The sequence below is a fragment of the Rhinolophus hipposideros genome, assembly GCF_964194185.1.
Source record: "Rhinolophus hipposideros genome assembly, chromosome: 6".
In the NCBI taxonomy this organism is placed as follows: domain Eukaryota; kingdom Metazoa; phylum Chordata; class Mammalia; order Chiroptera; family Rhinolophidae; genus Rhinolophus; species Rhinolophus hipposideros.
This window is the reverse complement of record NC_138052.1, coordinates 93,655,564-93,675,974: the sequence shown is the minus strand read 5'-3', so window position 1 is coordinate 93,675,974 and position 20,411 is coordinate 93,655,564. Positions and strand designations below refer to the sequence as shown.

The 20,411-nt window shown below is 40.8% G+C and overlaps 1 protein-coding gene across 1 annotated transcript; it reads right to left on the bottom strand.

The window, feature by feature from the left end:
* Nucleotides 1-4,704: 4,704 nt before the first annotated feature.
* LOC308498582 (nuclear autoantigen Sp-100-like) lies at nt 4,705-20,168 on the bottom strand (the record flags this gene model as incomplete). The annotated part of the gene is made up of 7 exons (XM_081050794.1): nt 4,705-5,268; nt 5,950-6,000; nt 8,615-8,695; nt 10,819-10,902; nt 11,994-12,143; nt 18,717-18,885; nt 20,007-20,168. The coding sequence occupies 7 exons, from the start codon at nt 20,166-20,168 to the stop codon at nt 5,204-5,206; spliced, it is 762 nt and encodes a 253-aa protein (XP_080906920.1). The 3' UTR covers nt 4,705-5,203.
* Nucleotides 20,169-20,411: the final 243 nt, after the last annotated feature.

Genomic DNA, 20,411 nt, shown 5'->3' with positions numbered 1-20,411 from the left:
GGACTCAGTGTTAGATGGATATACCTTCCCTCCATATACTCTACTCTAACAGGAGCCACAAAGGTGCTTTGGGTCCCCAGGCATTAGCAGTAACTCAGATGCTATATCAAAAACCCTTAAAAGATCGGTGTATTTTCTATTGTCTGGCATACAGTTATTTGGATAAGGGGCCATAGGTCCTTTTGGTTAAAAACTCAGAGACTCACCACTACGTACATTTGGAAGATTTCTTGTGAGACCTATGCTCATTTCCATCATCAGGTTCTAGGTTCAAAAATTTGCTCAAGTCTGGAAACTAGGCACAGGATCTTGACTTTTTATTGGGATAGCTGACCTTAGCCATCTGATCATAGAGTTTTTTTGATTTTTTTAAATCTTTTTTAAAAAAAATTATTGGGGTGACAATTGTTAGTAAAATTACATAGATTTCAGGTGTACAATTCTGTATGACATCATCTATAAATCCCATTGTGTGTTCACCACCCAGAGTCAGTTCTCCTTCCATCACCATATATTTGATCCCCCTTACCCTCATCTCCCACCCCCCAACCCCCTGTGGTATATAAACCAAAAACAACAAAAGAACAAGACAAACAAATGAGAAACAAAGACTCATAGAGACAGACAATAGTTTAGTGATCATAGAGTTTTAATTTCTTTTCATGATATATATGAAGTAATATTCTTGTTGGCCGCTCAAGTATCTTGCCTTAAAAAAAAAAAAAAAAAAAAGCACATCCTATTAGCTATATCTATAGATACCTATGGCCCAGCTCTTCACTCTACCCCAGGTGTCATTCTCACCTTGCTGCTTACAACAGAAATTATTTCATTCAGCTCCGAAAGTTAAATTCTTCTACATGTTTCTATTATTCTGAAATCTAAACATTTTATTTGCTACTGAGGAATCCAATTCCGTAAAACATTCCCACATTACTACAGTCCCTAAAGAGAATCTCAAGGATGCTGGTGCCCCCTCAGCAGTGTGTCCCTTGTCACCTTGATCCATTAGTGTCTCTGAGGCCTCCTGGGGACACAGACACTAGATGGGTGTGTTTGCGAGTTGTAGAGAGTAGAGCCATGCCGTCTTCCCTAGGCTTTCAGAGGTACTTTTTTATAGTCTTCCCTAGCAAGTCTAGTATCTCTACTTTTATCTCGTGTGTACCATGCCTTATAGCAAGCCTCGAAGGCCCACCCAGGAGCATAATAGAATCATCACCTTGGTCCTTGACAGGCTAATTAAACTCCGTGGCACAGGAGAGTGTGCCTATATCAACATTTTTTTCTTTTCAGTGTCGTATTCCCCTTTATTCATCCAGGATCCACTCCCAAATACAATCTTGCGTCACTTTCTGGGACATGGTGGCCAGCCCTACAGTTCCACAGGAATAGCAACCTTCTCCCCCAGCAGCCCCACCCAGGACTTGCCCCTTGAGTCATGCGGAGAAGACTGCATAGTCTTCATTCAAGCAAGATGCGGAGGAGGGCAGCGGTCTGTCTTCTAATTAGGGCAAAGGCACTCTTTTGCAGGCCAGTGGGTTCAGGGGGACCTGGAGTTCAGAGTTCTCGGCTGCATCTTCCTAGAAAGCCCCATTCGGAGTTTCAGGGCTTCATGCTTTCTTTATCAGGGCCTTGAATTTGGTGCAAGAGGCCTCCTGAGCTTAGAATTCAGTCTTCTCTGAAGTTCTGCCATTCTTGAAATTAGGGTCTGTGCCAGGCCTTTCTTACTATCTGCCTTCCAGCTGCAGGTATGAGAGTCCCTTTGCTTTAGGTCATGACTGATAGATTTAAACCTCTCATTTACTTTTCTCAGCACATTAGTGGAGCTCAGAAATAGCTACCAAAATCCACAGTTCTTACAGTTACTACCTCTCCCTTTGTAAATGGCAGAGAATTTTACCAGCTGGTACACTTCTTCCTTTATATCTCATCCAGTTTCCTACAGGTGAAATTTTATCAATGGCACTGCCACGGCACCACAGGTACTATCCATATTCCACCAGTCACCATCTGGCTGGACAGTGATCCAATTCCAGAACCCCATCCTTAGAGCTGGTTTACTAGGACCATTATGTTAAGTTGGATTTCCTAGAAGCAGAGCTTGAGATGAAGTCTCTTTAGTAAGTGATTTATTGTAAAAGTTCAATTAGGAGAAGTGGGGTGAAGGAAGCAGGGTAGCAGCACAGTGGGAAAGCTAAGCAAGAATATGATGGTCACATCTAGAGACTAGCTCCAGCCTGATGCTAGTGGGAAGCCTGGGAACTTGAGTCACTCCATACATTGGTTCCACTGAAGGGGAGGCGGCCAGCCCCCAGGCCAATGAGGTGTAAGATCCAGGGGAAGCTGGCTTCATTTGGCTGAAGTCAAAACTTTGGGGAGGAGTGGCCTCAGCAGCCAACCCTCACGGCGCCTGGGGGAGGAGAAGTTTGCCTTAAAAGGGGCGTTTTCAGGATACCAACAGCATCCACTACACCAATGACCTGTTCTTTTTTGTTTCCTGAAGAACAAACACTTTCTTCAAATTCTCCAGTTCAGCCTGTGTTAAGCCAAAGTCATTCATTGTATTGGGGGAAAAAAAGACGAAAATAATGACATCCATTATCAGTGTTTAAACACATTGCAATTGTGTCTAAAACCCCTAATTACAGTAACCAGGTTAAGCTTAAAACTCATGCATCTAAGACTAACTTCTGCTTTTTAAGTGCACAATTATTTCTTCAAAACTAGACAGAAATGGGAAATCATTACTACTCATGAGGACTCTTACTGATTTGGGTTGTTTGTTTTAGGGAGAGTTAGAAAAGTAATCTATGTTCTTGGTAACAGTTCAAATAGTACAGATGTGTAAGTACAATCGGTGATCTTGCTTTCACGTTGTCACTTCTATTCCCTTCTGGTGACCCCTGTTAACTATATGGTTCATTCACACACAAAGGAATCTGGAGTTTGGGTTGGGGATTTCTGAGTAGTTTGAGTGAGTGCATTTGGGGAGGGATGAGAAGGATAATCTGACTTTAGGACACAAGTCTCTTTTCCTTAGGTTTGGAACAGGCAGGACATGACTGTTTTCAATAGGCATCTGTCACCTTTTCTGAGGAGATGACCTCTCAGGGACCTGGGGTTCTGGTTCCAGAGACACCATCTGACTCACTGTTACTCTCCATGAAGAGCTTAAATCCTGAGTTTAGAAAGTCATTCACTTCGACAACCCTGGCTTGTACAGACTGGTCATAGGATGAGGAAAACTCTAAAACTTCCCAGCACCAGGGAATGAAGGCAGAGGGACTCAAAGGAAAGAAACAGAAACGGAAGCAGGCAGAGCCACTTGCCTTGTAAGATGCCCTGTAGTACTGAAAGATGAGGCACATGTCTGGCACAAACCCCACCACCTGGGAGTAACTCCACTCATTTAGCCTCGTCTTGATTTTGTCCAACCACATGGGTTCCCTGCCTTACACATTTCTGTCTCCAATGCTATGATTCCATGATTTCTCTTGTTTCCTGTGTTGCTTTCTCTCCTTTCATCATTGATGCTCTTAATAACTGTTTCTCTTTATTTCTCTGTTGATCCCTTTTGGCTCTATCCTTCTAGGTATTTCCTATGTGATAAAGTTGGCTCCATTCTTATCCTTTTTTTCTTTGTGACTTTTAATTTTCCTTCTTCATTGGTGTATATACAGCAATGCATAGACATATACTAGAGTGTGTATATACACATATGTAGATGTAATTAAATAAGTTTTCTTCCATTTAGAATGGATACATTCCTTGTGAAGATGCCAGGTTCTGTGTCCCTGCTCTTTTGACATTGATCATTGACACAGCTCTTATGTTTCTCCCTTTTATATATGACAGTTATCATTAGTGAGACTCCTGGGTAACTAGTCCCTGTTGTTCCTTCAGTATTTTGGACCCTTATAATTTGTTCATCTATTTTCTCATCCCAGAATGGGAACAGCAAGAGTTTACTTCTTAAGTCTTAAGGATATATATATTTTTTAATTTTTTTTATTTTTTTTTATTTTATTTTTACATCCCTCACACCGTGAACCCCCCACCCCCCATCCACCACCACCCCGACCTCACACCGAGCCATCACATTATACACATAAAATTATAGTTGGCTTTCGTTAATGTCCAGCCTCTGGTGTACAATGCCATGACCAGGCATTAAGGATATTTTTAATGACAAAATAAGATCTTATTTGCAAAAGCACTTTGAAATAAAACACTGTAATCCAATTGCATTGTAGAGAACATCTATCAAAATCTACAAGTATATGAAGATTTAAGAGGGGTTGACCAGAAACTTTATATCTATCTATAATTACATACCAGGACCGTCACTCTCTTTTTAAGCTTTTACTGTTAAAGATGACATTAATGTGAACAATATAAATCTAAGATCATACTGTTAATGAATATTTAAAAAGATACTATCATTTTGCTACTATCATTCTACAATAGTGTCTTTTTAAAACAATAAAACATTACTGGGGACATCACTTCATATGTTATATAAATGTCTAACCACTATGCTGTACATCTGAAACTAATATAATGTTGAATGTCAACCGTAATTAAAAATTTTTTTAAAACTGTTCTGTTTGGGCCTTTCCCCATATGTAGAATGGAGGGAACAACAGCATCTGGTCTACCTTTTAGGTTGTTGTAAATGTAAAAGAATTTCTTTTTTTTTTTTTTCGCAGAGATATTTTCAAATATCATTATACAGTCCAATATCGTGTTGGGGATCATCTGTCAAAAGTTATAAATTAAATTTGATAGTAGCAACCAGATGTTTTTCATTCTGTCAATAATTAGAGAGTATGACCAGAGTTACTGAGTTTTGAACAAGTTTGTGACAAAACTGAACAATAACTGACTATCACACTTTCTCTTCTCTCTACAAAATAGGTGGTGAGTAGGGATGGACATTACTCTATAATCCAATACTTTCAGTGATAAAATGGTTGAGAACATGTAGCAAGATGGCACTGCCATTCAACTAGGGCCATCTTGTTAAGACTGAATTCATAATGATTTCTTTGTTTGCAGTTTTCAAAATGGCCACATAAGATCAATGTCGACAGTAGACTCCCAGGTGTGGTGTGTGCTCAGAGAAACAGGAGCTCTGAACTGAGACTCCTGATGTCCTGGACCCAGTGATGGCCGTCCTTACCCTTCTCATCAGGACCACTTCTCAGCTCTGGGCTGGGTGGGGCACCTCGTCTGTACTGGACCCTGAAGAGTCTTCACGTCTTCTCTCTGCAGAAGAAGCGAATATCCCTTGAAGGTCTCATTGTCTGACACAGGAACCAACATAGGAAAAACTTGGGATGCTATGAAAATCCAGGGCAAGACTGTCCCTCCCACAGACCTCCATGGTCTGCCTTTTTTAGTCACATGACCTGTAGGTCAGTATTTTATATCTCATTGTCCCCTGAGCCTGAGGTTAAGACATTTCACCCCTCGTGGGCATCTCTGCTTTGTTTTGGCTCTCCCATTTTCTTACACTGCCTTAAGGCTCTTTCCTCTTTTACTTGTGTGTTTTTGGATTTGTTGTTGTTTATATAACTGTATTTGTATTTATTTGTAGCTCTGCTGCTTTCCTAGTACAGTCTTGCAAGTCTGGTGTTGAAAAAGGCAGATCTCCCACCTGACTGTTTCCCAGAATGACCACTTAAAACAGAGTCAGACCCTTCACCCCCCATCTAAAACTTCTTGGAATGTTTACTTGAGAAAAAGAAAAATTCTATTGTGTTTGAGTTCTTGACTTCTTTGGGTTTATCTGTTACAGTTGTTAGCCTAACTAATAAAAAGTTAAAATATAAACCATATTAATTAAAGCAAATTTATATTTTACTTTAAAAATATAGCAAAGAATTAGAATGAACCTTTTGTAGCACTGTTCATTCATAACCATGAAGAGTTTTTATTTGCTCTTACCTCTTTTCTGTGATCTTTTTCTGGGTGAAGATTTTCTGAAATCCATGGGTTCTGTAAAGTAAGAGGGAGAAAACAGTTATTTGTTTGCATAAGTTTTACAATTTCTTCTTTTTTAAACTACGACATGCTTTTTATTTCCTTTGAGACACTAATACAAATGTGTAACCCTTTGATTCATATACTTATATTCTTGTGAATTTTTTCTTTTTCTTTTTTTCAGTTATAGTTGACATTAAATATTATAGTAGCTTCAGGTGTATCGCATAGTGGTTAGACATTTATATAACTTAGGAAGTGATCCTCCCGGTAAGTCTAGTACACAGCTGAACTGAACCTATTTCTGGTGCCCAGGATCACAATGTTGGGCTCCTTTCTGGCTCTCCCTTGTACTCTCCATATGATTTTGTAAATGACTCTTAAACTTTACTTGTTCCAGTTTTCTCATCTATAAAGCTGAAATCATCTGGTTAATCTGTCTCCCTGTTCAGCTTTTTAATGAAAACAAAATAAAGTTTTATTCACAAAAGCCCTGCAAAAAAAATCACAATGTAAGATAGTGCTTTAACTATAATTTGGGTTTAAGAGTAGCTGAGCTAAAGCCATGTTTTTCCCATCAGTAATTAAATAGCAGCACAAATTATTCTATGATGACTTTCTAAGTTGGGAATTAGTGACAATATTATCAGGAGTGGAATACTGTGCTTACTATGCTCTATAGACAGTAAAGCATGTTTGTGGAACTAAGTACATTATTTCATCTTTTTAGCATTAATAGATATGATAGTGTATGTAGTAAAAAAGACTGTTACTTTACTAGCTGTTATTGCTACATTTTTTATATATCAATTGATTGGACTTATCCAGTTAAACAATTTATAATGCCTTCTTGCCTCTTTCTATTTTCCAGTAGGTTTAAAGAAGTTAAATGTTAGAAATGGTGTCCTGAAAGTAATCAAATCAAGGCATGTGGAAAATGTCAGGATAAGATTCATCGGGAACACAGAGCTCTGGATTTAGACTCTGGATATTTGTGGTCCAGGAACGCAATCTTAATATTCTTACCTGGTTCAGTCTGGGGTCCTGAGTGGGTGACTTCATGGGTGTCTCCTCTCTCACTTGATCCTAACGAGTCAAGGTCATTGACCTCTGCACAAGGAATAGGATGCTCTAGGTGTCTCAGTGTGTGACCCAGGAACCGATTCAGCAGGAAATTCCCAAATAAAACATGGGAGAATCCTGAAACGCCATGCAAAGCATGGCCTGCACCCAGGCCACCTGGTCTGCCCTTCTCAGTCACCAGCCTTGCAGGTTAGTGATGCTCCATTTCCTGTCCCCAGAGGAGACACAATTCACTGGCAGGGGCACCTCTGCTGTATTTGAACCTGACCTTCCTACACTTGTCTCTCTTCTGCCTCTTACCCCTTCTGTTGTCATTTCACACTTCCTTCGTCTGCTGTTTCTCATGCCAAGAGGCCTTGGAAATCTTGTGTTGAAGCCTTCTTAACCCCCAGGTGTACCTTGAACTGTTTGCAAGGCTGAGAAACAATCTTCTCTTCTGTCTGTTCTATAGACCTATTTTGGAACTACATTTAGAGTAGTTTGCCTACACTAAGGCACAAGTTAGAGTGCACACTCTCTAAAAACTGAAGCATTTTACATTTTACTTTCAGAGATCTAGTGGAGCATTTAGAATGAATGTATTATTTAAAATATTGGTCTTTTGTAACATCAAGGTCAGGTAAAAATCTTATTTGTTCTTAAGTCTTTTCCTAGTGTGCTTCCCTAAATAGTTTGTTTTTAAATCCTCTGAGAAAGTAGGAAGGGAAAACAAATTACCAATTTGTGCACTAAAGAGCGACAGATCTTATGGCAACTCACGCAGCACATCGGATTGAGAAAACAACAGTTTGATGACCTTTTCGAGCTCTAATTTTACAAAGGAAATAATGCAGAACCCAGGACGCTAGTCTTCTCTTTCCCTCTGTCTCCATGAGACTTTGTAGAGACCTTGAAACATTTATGTGATTGTGTTTTCTCATTGAGAAACAAGGGTAACAATGTCCATCCTGTTTGCCCCCCAGTGTTGTTGTAAAGGAAAAAATAAGATACTGTTTATAGAGGTCTTTTGAAAAACAACCATGTATGTCATGACTTCCTGAAGGACTCTGTCAAAAACAATACTTTGGGTTTCAGAATATTTTATCTGAAGTCTTTATTTCTGCTAAGATCTGATAACTGAATGAGTTGTCTCTTGATATGATTCAAGATTGTGATCAGATGACAATAGGACCTTCCAATAAAGAAATATTTAGCTTTTTGTTTTATAGAAATAACTGTAAAAATCCAACATTTTATAGGTATAGCAAGGAGCTACTTTTAAAACAAACTAAACACTTTGCAGCCTATTTCTACTATATAATCAATACAGGGTACATATACTGATTAACAGGACTCACTGATTGAAAGGCTTCATCTCCTATATTGTATAATGAGTTCTTATCTCCCTGCATTTCCCAAAAAGATCCAGGGACAGAAATTCAGAGAATGTGATTCCAGGATAAACTGTATCCATGGTACAGAAGGGGCTCAGAACAAGATGTTTCAGGAAACAGTAGCTCATAATTCAGGTTCCTGTATCCCAAGCCTTTTCCTCCCATCTCCTTACCAGGCCTCCTTAGTTCCCAGGGGAAAGCTCCTGGGGATGTGTCTCCATCACTGAATTCAACGAAGTCATCAATGGTGATCTCTGCACAGAAACACAAAACTATTAGGTTCTCAGGGTGGCAACCAAGAGCCCACAGACAGGAAATTCCATAACAAAAGTATCAGGAAGACCTAGAAGCTGTTAACTAGGTCACCCAGGTCTGTGCCTGAATGTGTGTGACCTGCGGTTGCTCCAGATCCTACACAAAACGTGAGGAAATTCATGCACAGAGGGCAGCTTTGCACTCCTCGCCCTCCTTCAGCTTCTCTGTCATTCGGTTACGGGAATTTGATTTATTTTCTCAACATTATGTGTCTGACATTCATCTTGTTAATTTTGTATATTTATTTTCACTGCTGTATAGTATTCCATTATAGAAACTATCCATTAAAAATAAAACCATTGGAAGATTATATCAAACTATTTTCCAAAAAATACATGTAATCTCAGTGATTTAGTTGAGAGCTTGGCAAATTCAAGTAACTAACTGGAGTTTGGTTGGTGGGAATGTGGCATGAGGGAATGAAAGGAAAAGAAAGGGGAAATATGCAGCTGTGTGGTAGGCATCTTTTAATACTCCATGCCATGCAGTATTGAGTAATTGCTGAGGGCCACAAAAAGGTATTGGCTTTTAAACAGGAAAGCAATATGACCTGCTTGGAATTTTTGAAAGATTCATTGAGCTGAAGTGTAGAGAATGGATCTGAGCGTAGCAAGATAAAAGGAAGGAGACCGTTCCTCTATTGAAGTGAGAAGTGATAGGGATCTTGATTAGAGTGAGTATGCTTAGTATGGAGAAAAATGGACAGGTTAGAGATATTTTAATGTTGGAACTGAGAGAGGGGCTCCTAAAATCATGATTGTTTCCATTTGCTAAGTTTTGGGACTGTTTGTTACTCAGCAGTAGATAACAGATATAGCCTCCAAATACAGATGTCCATCAGATCTTCCAACAAAGATCTTCAGACACTTGAAGGAATGAGCCTATATGACAGGTCTGGGCTGGAGATGTCTGTTCAGAAATCACTAGATTATAGACGGTAACTGAAATTATGGAGAGAATGAGAGCCTGGAAAGAGGCCTATTTTTATCTGAGAGGGTTCTGGGGCCATTTTGATCACCGTGAATACCTTATCCTTCTCTATGTATTATGAACAGCCCCTTGTGTCTTCTTTACTGAGACTGTCTCCTCAAATGAGACAGTGTCTTGATTTGTCTGCTCTCTACCAATTCTTCATCGTCCTTTGCTCATTATCTACATAGTTCTCTTTGTGTCTCCCCCCATTTTTGTATTCATTGGTATTCATTTTCCTCTGTGTCTTTCTCTATTCACACTATTTTCCTCTAAATTTTTTAAATCACTGTCCCTCAGGCCCCAGCAGGTCTAGGGTGAGGCAAAGGAGGTCTCTAGACACAAGAAGGTGCCAAGAGGGAGAGCCTCCTTATTTGTGCCCTAGGGTCTCCCATGCCTCACTCTAGACCTGGCCCTGTTGTCTCCTACTGGATTTTTCAGTTTATCCTATCTCTGTTACATTTCCTACGTTCTTCCATTCTATCCCTGTTTCTTAATCATCAGTGTGACCTCTGTATGCCTCTTCCGTATTAATTTTGTCTTTCCATAAATTTCCCTCATCTCAAGCATTCAGATCATCCCCAAAGCTCTTCCCCTGTGCCTTTGTTCACCACGCCAAGTCCCTCCACCTGCCCCTTCGTTTCTGAAGGTCCTTCTCCGGGGCTTGCTTACTTCCAAAGCTGACCAGCAGCATCATGCATGACTTCCATGTTTCTGACTTCTAAACCCCAGTGGCAACTTACTTCTTTTTGCCAACAGCACGATATGGCACTGTTCAAATTCCATGACAATTTATCTGAAATCTATCTCACTCTTATACTTTATTTGGTGTTCCCCAATCTACCTATTCCATGATCTTTCTCTTTGCATTCTCTCCCCAGGGACATCCCTCCATGAAAAGATGAGCTCTCTTTCACTCCATTCCATCTCATACCTGTTGAAAGCAGTCAGAGGTTGTGCACAAGGTTATGTGTTTTGGGTGGTGTTAAGGTGGGTGGGGGAGATGGTTAGTATGGGAGAACAAAGGAAAGCTTTTGCTCCCATAGAAAAGCAAAGATATAGTTAGAAAATTGGCAAAACAGGTAATAATTACTTTCTTCATCACAAGGCAATTGGCTGGGTGTCTCTGATCTTGCACCTCGATTATTCACTTGGATGGACACTTGTTCGCAGGAGTCTGAAGATAAAAAAGACAAAAGCTGAGATTCAACAGAGCCTCGCTCTGCCCTGTTACCATTTTGTTCACCTCACCCAGCTACTCTTTTCCTCTCATGCTCCTGCTTATAGCCTGTCTGCATATAGGGTGTGATTATTATATTTTTGAATGCTGCTGCCAAGTGCCATCCGACCGAAAAGCAGGGATCTTCAATATAGGAAGCAGCAACTCGAACCTTAGAAACAGTTTGTGACAAGTTTCAACTTGTTTGGTGCAGTCAGTTGGGTATGAGCTATGGTTGAGAGGTATGTTTTAAAGTATTCCATCAATCATGGATCACGAACAATGCATTAACAAGAAATGGGCAGATGGTTTCATCCTGTATCATGACAACACTCCATGTTACGCATTGCTTCTGTCAAATTAAACATTATGGTGTGTCCTCATCCACCTTATTCACTGGATTTGGCACCATGAGACTTCTGGCTCTTCCCCAAAGTCAAAATGACCACGAAAGATAAATGTTTTGAATCAATTCAGGACATCGAGGCAGCCACACGGCACAACTAAAGACACTCACGAAAGAGGACTTCCAGAACTGCTTCAGAAAGTGGCAAGAACGATGGGATAAGTGTGTTCAAAGTGAAGGGGAGTATTTTGTGGAGGATTAATGGCAATGTGTCTTCTACTGTAATAAATTTTTTATTTAAACATTCACCGTATTGTTTGATCACACCTTGTATATTGCCACCTCCAGCCAGTGAAAGTGTTCTTCATTGATTCCACAACAATCTGTTGCTCACTTCTTTTGACTTTTGCTTCTGTCTTTCTTCCTTGTGAGGCTCTGTGGCTCTTCACCCTTCATCTTTTAATTCTTTTTTTCTTTCTTCTCTCTCTCTCTCTCTCTCTCTCTCTCTCTGTCTCTCTCTCTCTCTCTGTCTTCAGGTCTCTCCTATCAATATATCAGGCTCCACTCCTGCAAGCTGTGTATCTGTGTGAGTTCCCCTTCTTTGTTAATAGGTAGCCTCTTAATTAATTTTCACTTCATTCTCTACCACCAGCAAGTACCCCTTGGTCCCTGCACACTATAAAACCCAGTCACTCAGCCTTACCTGCTGGCTCAGACTCTTGGGCACGTTGTTCACCTGCTTGTTGGCTTTCTAGTGCATGACTGTTGTCACTGGTTGTATCTTTTCTCCTTGCATTTATCTGCTCTGTTTCATAGAGGTGCTCTGAGAGTCTGTTTTCAGGTGGGGTTGTGCCTAAACCATGTTTTGATTCATAGATATTTCATTTGACCTGTGAATCAATTAGGGTCCAACAATAAAACATAAACCTCCCATAGCTTTTAAAGCAGAGGGAATTTAATCCATGGCATTGGTTACACAGTTGATCGACGTGCTGAGAAGCCCAAGTAGAAGAATGTGGCAACTTGAAGAATAGTCAACAGGAAGCTATGGGAGGGACACAGGTAGGTAGGAGCTGGACAAGGGCTGCCCTGTTTGGTGGGAGGTGGTGTCATGGGTGAGACGCAGCTGCTGCCAGAATTGCAGGCTGAGGCAGTGGTGGGGAAATGCCCAGCTTCTCCCTTGCTCCTAATGTCTTGCTAGCAATGCCTCCCATGTTTGGAATCCAGCAGGAAGCCAGCAAGCAAGAGAGCTGGCAAACAAGTTTGCAGGGGCCAGTGGTCAGAGAGAGAAGGCAAAGCAGAGCAGGAAATGATAGGGAATGAATCCCTGTGCAAACCACCCAGGACCAGCATACCCCCTTCCCTATGGCAACCCCCTCTGCTCATTATGATTCCAACAACCCATCCCACTCATTCCCACCAACCTCGATAGTGTATGAATGGATAAATGTTTTTTTCAGTACATTTAGATTTTTTTATTTAGTGATATTTTTCTAAGCATAGCAATTTATGTAAAGTATGATTTAAAAATTAATTCCCCCAATTTTAATATAGAATGTGGGCCCTGGTGCATGTTTTGTGTCACATTCAGTTTCCTGCAGCCTCCTCTTGGGGCGGTGGACAGCAGACACAGCCCTGTCCTCCCTGTGCATGTCAGTCAGCTGTCCCTGCTGGGTCAGACTCTTGGACACAGTTTGGTGGATTGCTGTACATCATTTGGATTATAATGCAATTTATAATCCTCCTTTCATGCTCCACACATATACACATGCACACGCACACACACACGCACACACACTCACACAAACACACACTGAATCCTTCTCCTCTGCTCGTGACCAGTCATAATTCCTTCCACTCACCCTCCCCTTCCTGTTCCCACCAGCTGCACTGGTACATGAAGCACTAAGAATTTGGGTTGATGCATGTTGGAATTTTTGTATTTGTAAATGTTATTTTTTTAATAAATATGACTTGTTAAAAGAATAGCAATATGACAGAATTGTACACCTGAAACCTATGTAACTTTACTAACAACTTTACTAACTTTACTAACTTTACTAACAACTGTCACTCCAATTAAGTTTAATTAATAAAAAAAGACACACTCACACACACACACACACACACACACAAAAGAATAACAGTTCTCTCTAGATGGTGAACACACAATGTGATTTATAGATGAGGCACCTGAACTCTATGTAACTTTACTAAAAATTGTCACCCCAATAAACTTTAATTTGAAAAAAAGAATAACAGTTGTTTCAAAAACTACTCTGTAAGTTTTTCTTTATAAAAATAGGTTAGTAATTTAGAACATCTTTTCTTAAATAACACATCCTACTGAAGCTAGATAATGAGGGCTCTCCATGGTTTGGCAAATTCCCTGAGATTCTTCCATGTTACTCATTTCAAAAGAATGTCATGTAATAAAGACATGACATTTATTATAGACTATAATTTATTATTATAGAAATAAGGGTGGGGAATCTATGGCCTTCAATTTACTTTCCTGGGCCTGAGATTTGTATTGCTTTTATCACTGTTTTTCCAGAAAAATACCAAAGTGTACCGTGATGGTTGAGGTCAGATTCTGGTTCAAGATACAAATAAGGATGATAACTAAATAGAGCAATAATAACAAATGCACGGAACACTGATGAAGTGCCAGGCATGATTCTGAGTACTCTGCATGACACAACTTGTTTAAAATCCATCCCCCTCTGAGCTGGGTACTATTATCACATCCATTTTATAGATGATGAAAAGGAGGGACAAAGAGGGGCGGTCACGTCCCCAAGGTCACAGGGCAGAATCTGACGTCAGGCAGTTGGTCACCTGTCCTCCTGCTCTGACACCAGCTCACAGCACAGTTCAGTCCCTCGTCTCAGTGGGTGAACTTACACAAATAGCCAAGTCTCTGAAGTGATTCTTTGTCCTCTGAAAAACGTAGATGATAGACCATCATTTTAAGGTATTTGAGAAGATTAAATGAAATGATATTGTGACTGATCAGAAAATTAAATCGTTATAACTAATGCTTAAATTTATAATATAATTTAATAACATTATTAAGGGTGTAATGGATTAAGGGAGAACAAGAGTCATAAACAGTTTTTCTGTTGTTTAACTACCAACATGTTTTTCTAGAGGCCAGCCTGGTGTTTGGTAGGCAGCTCCTGGCCTGTTGCCCCGGGATTGATGGGAGAGGGTTTGCTCGAGAGGCACCTGGAGTCCAAGGTCCTCGGGGAGTGTACATTGACCCTTAGGAACATGCTCATCGCCCCCTCCCCCCACTCTCTCCACAATGCTGGCCACCCTGGGTGTGACTTCAAAGCACCAAGGTCCAGGACAAATTCAAGCAAGACAGAGGCAGAAAACTGTGAAGCCATGTGCATGGACAAAGGGACAGAGTCATCAGAAATTGACAGCAAGTTTAAGAGTATGGAAGGAGCAACCCTCTCGGGAAGCCCAGAGTACAGACTGTTATCTAGGAAAAGTTAGAGATACAAAGACTGACAATTTGGGGCAATCATTACTGAGAAAAAGCAACTCTCACTCCACGGCACATTCTAGAATGGGACAAGAACTGCAAAGATCACAGAAGAGTCAACAGGAACAGCCTATGTAAGATGAGCGGCCAGCTCCTGATGAAGTCAGGTTTTCACCAGTTCCTAGGTTTTCTCATTATAATGAAGAATTTGAAGACCCTCTTCAGGTATCAATAACGCATTAATCTGAACCTAAAGGATCCCGCACAACTCTTGCCATCAGCTGCACCCTTAACCTCAGCCAGGCCACCTCACTGTGTGTCCTCCAAGAGCCACCCAGATAACTGGCAATGGCTTTTCTTGTCCCCCACGGCCATAGCAAACCTGCCTTTATCCCCAGAGCTGCCAATGATAAGGTAAGTGGCCTTACCTTACTTTACTTCCTACAGAGTCCTGGTGCCTCGCTCCCCACCCCTTCACACCACACCCTCCCTCTGCATCTGTTCACTCTCTCTCGCTGGCCTTTCCCTGAGCGTGAGTGGCTGATTCTCCTCCACTTCTTCCAGCTCCTGGTGTTCTCCTTTCTGTATCTCTCTCTCTCTCTGCATGTTTCCCTCTTTTGGTCTCATGTTTCTGTCTTTTTCATGAGATTATCTGGGTGTGTCCAGGGTTAAAAACACAGGCTCTGGGTTCAGAATGCCTGGGTCCATCCCTGCTCATTTGCCCCACACACCTGGTATCTCTGATTTCAGTTTCCTTATCTGCAGAATGGGCTCATGAGTAATACTAACCTCTAATGGCAGCAGTGAGCTCTAAAACCACAACCGCCACAGTAAACGTTCAATAAGCGAGTGCAAATAATATGGTTGTTCTCATTTGTTTTTTGGGGTTTTTTTTGTTTTGTTTTTTACCCCTTTCCCTTCTTTCACTTCCCCTCTTTCTTTCTCTCTCTCAAAGTACCCACATCCTCTTCTCCACATCTCTACAACTTCCTGTCTTCTTTCTTTAGATGACTGCCTGTCTCCTTAAATATTCCTGCTCTTGAACATCATCTCCCACATTTTAATCAGTTCTTTCTTCTGCTGTCATTAAGGTTCTCCTCTTTCACATTGACCTTGAACCCATAGCTCTTAGCCTGTCACAGTTTCATACTGATCTTCTAGTGGCATCTTGCTAAATCACAATTACTTCCAGGTCATCGTTCTCTTTAAATCTAGTTTCCTGACACCCTGGGTTTCTGTTTTGTTGAATTGGTCATTGGGTCAACAGTGGCTTGTCATAGCCACTCCTGCAGGATCGGCCTCTGGTCACAGGCTCATACAAACACCGCTCCCTGCCTTCTCTATGCTCCTCAATCTCCACTCAGGACAGGACCCCACCTCCCTTTTTCCTTTCCTCTTACCAGAAGATTCGGTTTTTATCTGGTCGCAGTCACCCTGTTGAAAGCTTAGTGGCTTATTAGAGCTGTCCTCCCTTTGTTCTCCATTACTTGCTTGGTGACAAATTCTCTCTAGGAAAACTGAAGAGAGTGAGAGAGAAGAAGACAATTAGAAATCTCCATCAGAGATGAGGGACAACATCTCAAATCTTACACATTTAGGGATTTTCAGCCCTTGGGTCACTCAGGGTTCAGTGAGTTCCAATCCTCATAATAAAGATCTCCCCTCATCCCTGGGACAGAAAGGAGAACCCCCACAAGGGAGCCTTTATGTCTCCCACACAGAAGGAAGCCACTCAAATGTCAGGATAAAGGAGTCGTGGAAATATCGTGAGCTTGTTACTCATGTAAAAAAAATTCAGATGGCTGGGAAAGTACATATCAAAATAAATACTGGAAGTGAAATGGGTTTTCTGATCTGTTCAAACTGTAAGGAAGAAACAGAGGGATTTCCTTGGTAAAAGGACAACCGTGTTTTCCCGAAAATAATACCTAAGCCGGACGATGAGCTCTACTGTGTCCTTTGGAGCAAAAATTAATATAAAACCCGGTCTCGTTTTACTATAACATAAGACAGGGTCTATAATATAATATACAATAACATAACATAATATAATATAATTAATATAATTAATATAATATATAATTAATATAATATATAATAAATATAATATAATATAATACTGGGTCTTATATTAATTTTTGCTCCAAAAGACGCATTAGAACTGATTGTCCAGCTAGGTCTTATTTTTGGGGAAACAGGGTAGGATCCTAGGGAGTCCGCATGTATAAAAGATCAAGTCCAACAGCTTTATAGATGGGGCTGGACAAGAGGAGGGTTGACCTAATTGGTAATGGAGGGTGAGCGCTTCCCAAAGGGACATCAGAGGACAAACCAGAGGAACTAGACAGACCTTTCAGGGGTCCAGATCCCAGGAACAAAGGAAGGACACTGTCTGATGCCTCGAAAGCAAGAGAGCACATTATGGCACTGGGAGACATCCAGAGACGTCTGGACCAGGGACCCAGGGAGGCTGCCAGAGAGGGCAGGCAGGCCATTAGCCCAGGGCCCCTGCATAATGGTGACCCAGAAAATGTAAGGAGAAAGGAAATAATCCAAAAAGCAGATACCAAGGGGTTGGAATCTGGGGGTGAGCCCAGGGTGGAGGAGTCAAGGAATGTGGTGGGCCCACATTGCCCAGGGCTGATAACAGTGGTACCTCCTGAGGCAATAAACCTGTACTTATAAACTTATAAACCTGTAGGATCTCTTTAATGTCCAGTAAATGAACTTGGAAAGCCTTATCTTTGGACGCCAGACCTTCCAAAATCTACTTGAAATGTATCCCTTTTGAATCAACTCCCAAGGTCTGCTTCTCAGTCTCTGATTGAGAAAAAGCTAATTGTCCTTGTTTTGCAGACACACTGGACCCTTTCACACTCTATGCCTTTCCCCTTAGCATCAGCCCTTCTCAGTTCACATAATCATTTTTCTTGAGAGTTCTCCATATTTATTTGGAGGACTTAGTTGACATTAAACTGTGCTGGAATAAAAAGCATCCTAAACAAGTCAAAACAAAAATGATTATTGGAGGGACATCTTCTTTATTGAGTACCAATTAAAAAGTATAAAATCATGAGTCTCAGGAAAAAGTGGTGAACCAAACCTGTAGCTTTGTACAATATCAAAAATAATCTCGGGCAGAGCAATTGGTTTTTCTGATTATTTGAATATTTGTTATCACCCCTTGTGGGTAAAGAGCTAATGCAACCACTTCACCTTTTTTAAGGGCAAATTTGACCTGGGGTTAACTTTCTTGCCCATTACTCTGGAAACCAGATGAAGGCGGCCTCTCCATGGTGTTTCTAGGCCAACACTGGCTTTAGGGTGAAAAATGACCTGTGACTGTAGGTAGATAACTTGCGTGTGGCCTGGGAGGGACTGTGTGTTCACTATCAGCCACTTTTGGTCTTCCTTCAGTGTGGGGACGCTTGTAACTTGGTTGTCCCTCGTGGGGCTCCTGGAACTTATGACTACAGAGTTGTTACATGAGACTTTGCCTCCCAAGGGCATGGTGCTGCTGAGCCAGGGTGGATCCTGCACCCACAGCTAAGCTGTCCCTCAAGGACGGTGGCAGTCAACTTGGTGGGCTGCTGTGTGGATCGCTGCAAGGGGGCCCACGGAGGAGGAGCAACTGATGCTGCCTTACTGGGAGGCTGTGTGTCCTGTCATTTGTCCTTCTAAGTAAATGTGATGCCACTGTGGGTCTGGTTGTCCTGTGAGTCTAAAGCCTAGTTATGCAGACCTCTGGGTGGGTGTTGTGCCAATTGCGATCGTATCATAAGCTTCGAGAGGGCTCAGGATATGTGTGTTTTCTTAACTGTTGTATCCCCACTGCTATCCCCATGTGAGGTATATGGTAGGAGCTCAATATGTATTTGTTGAAAATCTTGTCTCTGGATATATCAAAAGGTAGGTAACAAACTTAATTACCATTTTGGAAGCCTTTAAAAACGTGACTTAAGTTAGGGTATTCCTGCATGTTGACCTCACTGAACAATACTTCCAGAAGTGGCAGGTCAAATGTCTTCTCCAGTTCACAGAGAATATTGTAAACCACTCTCTGTACGGGGACCAGGTTTCTATAAGACTCTTGACAATCCTTAAAAAACACTGAATGAAGAAAATGTAAACACAGACTTTCAAGATACACAAGAGACCTAGAAAGTGATTCTCTTAATGTATTACAATTTTCCTACATTGGTAACTTTTTATGTAATGTTTAGAATTTTTATGTATTTGTGTGGCTACTAAGTGAAATAAGTAAATTTTTCATCTATAAAAGTACCAATTTGTGAACCTGATATCTTCATCCTCATTTACATTAGACGCAAGAAGGAGCAATTTTGAAGAATAAAGGTGAGTTAAAAGTTAAATGATGTTGTGGCCCTTGAAGAACCTGGCCAAATATTTTACGAATAAACTTAGCAAGTGAAGAGCTGCTATTCTATTGACTAGACAACGCTTGTCCCTTCCTCAAGGATGCTTTGGCCTGGAAGAGCTCAAGGAAACCAGGTGACAATTCTCCCTTTTTGTGAATGTGGCCATTGAGAAAGCATATTCATAAGGGAAAAAAACAAAGAATGACATCTCTGTATCTCCATCTAAGTCTTTTGATAAAATTAATCTAAATTCCAAGACACCAGAGATATTAAAAGAAAAGAAAAAGAAAAGGAAACTGAAAACTGTTGGAGAAATAATAACAAACATCTACTTACAAATTTGTCCTAACAAGACATTAATTCTCTGTGGGTTTTAATGTTCTCAGACCTAAGTGTTTAAATTGCTGTTCATTGAAATGAAATGTGTCAATTATTATTTCATTAAATCAATTCATTACATTTATTCATCCATTCATTAAAAACTACTTTTAATTCCTAGTTTATACTATATTGTACGCATTCCTATAAGGCATTATACATCTATGGAGCACACCCACTTCAGATCCAGCCTATCTCCAGTGCAATTCACCTCAACTCCACGGGGCGCCATTGAAGGAGCACCACTCCTTCAATTAGGAGCAGGACTGTCTCCAGTGATGCCTGCTTCTACTCTCCCTTTTTACCTTATAGGAACACTTACAACAATACCTGAGAAGGTCCCCACTCATAGGTCCCCACTCTTCAGTCGGCTAGTTGTGCCATGACTTTTGATTCCAGGATATCAAAGTGTAACTTTGTTTGGGGCCCGTTTACCAAATTATGACACAATAACTTCACTTACTTCATACATTTTATTGGTGATGAGTTCATGGTCATGAAGAATATCAAGGAAAGGAAATGTCTTTTTTATTGCACTTGAAATCTCAATCTTATGTCTTTTGAAGTACCTGAATACAGTCTCATAGAAAAGCCTGTCGTCTATATTCTGGTCTTCTGTAGACATCCCTAGGGAGGAAAGATATTATGTGAAAATGGTCATCAAGATTCTGAGTTGCTTGTGGAGACTGTAAGATTCTACAGATAAAAGATAGGCTGTGAAGAACCAACATACACAAAATAAGTGGTCCTGAGTAGACTACAATAAATGAGGCTGAAGCAATAAACCAAGAAAATGTAATTGAAGAAAGCATGGAGGATCAGAAAGACTTAAACACAGGACTGAAGAGTTCATTCCAGTCTGTCCTTA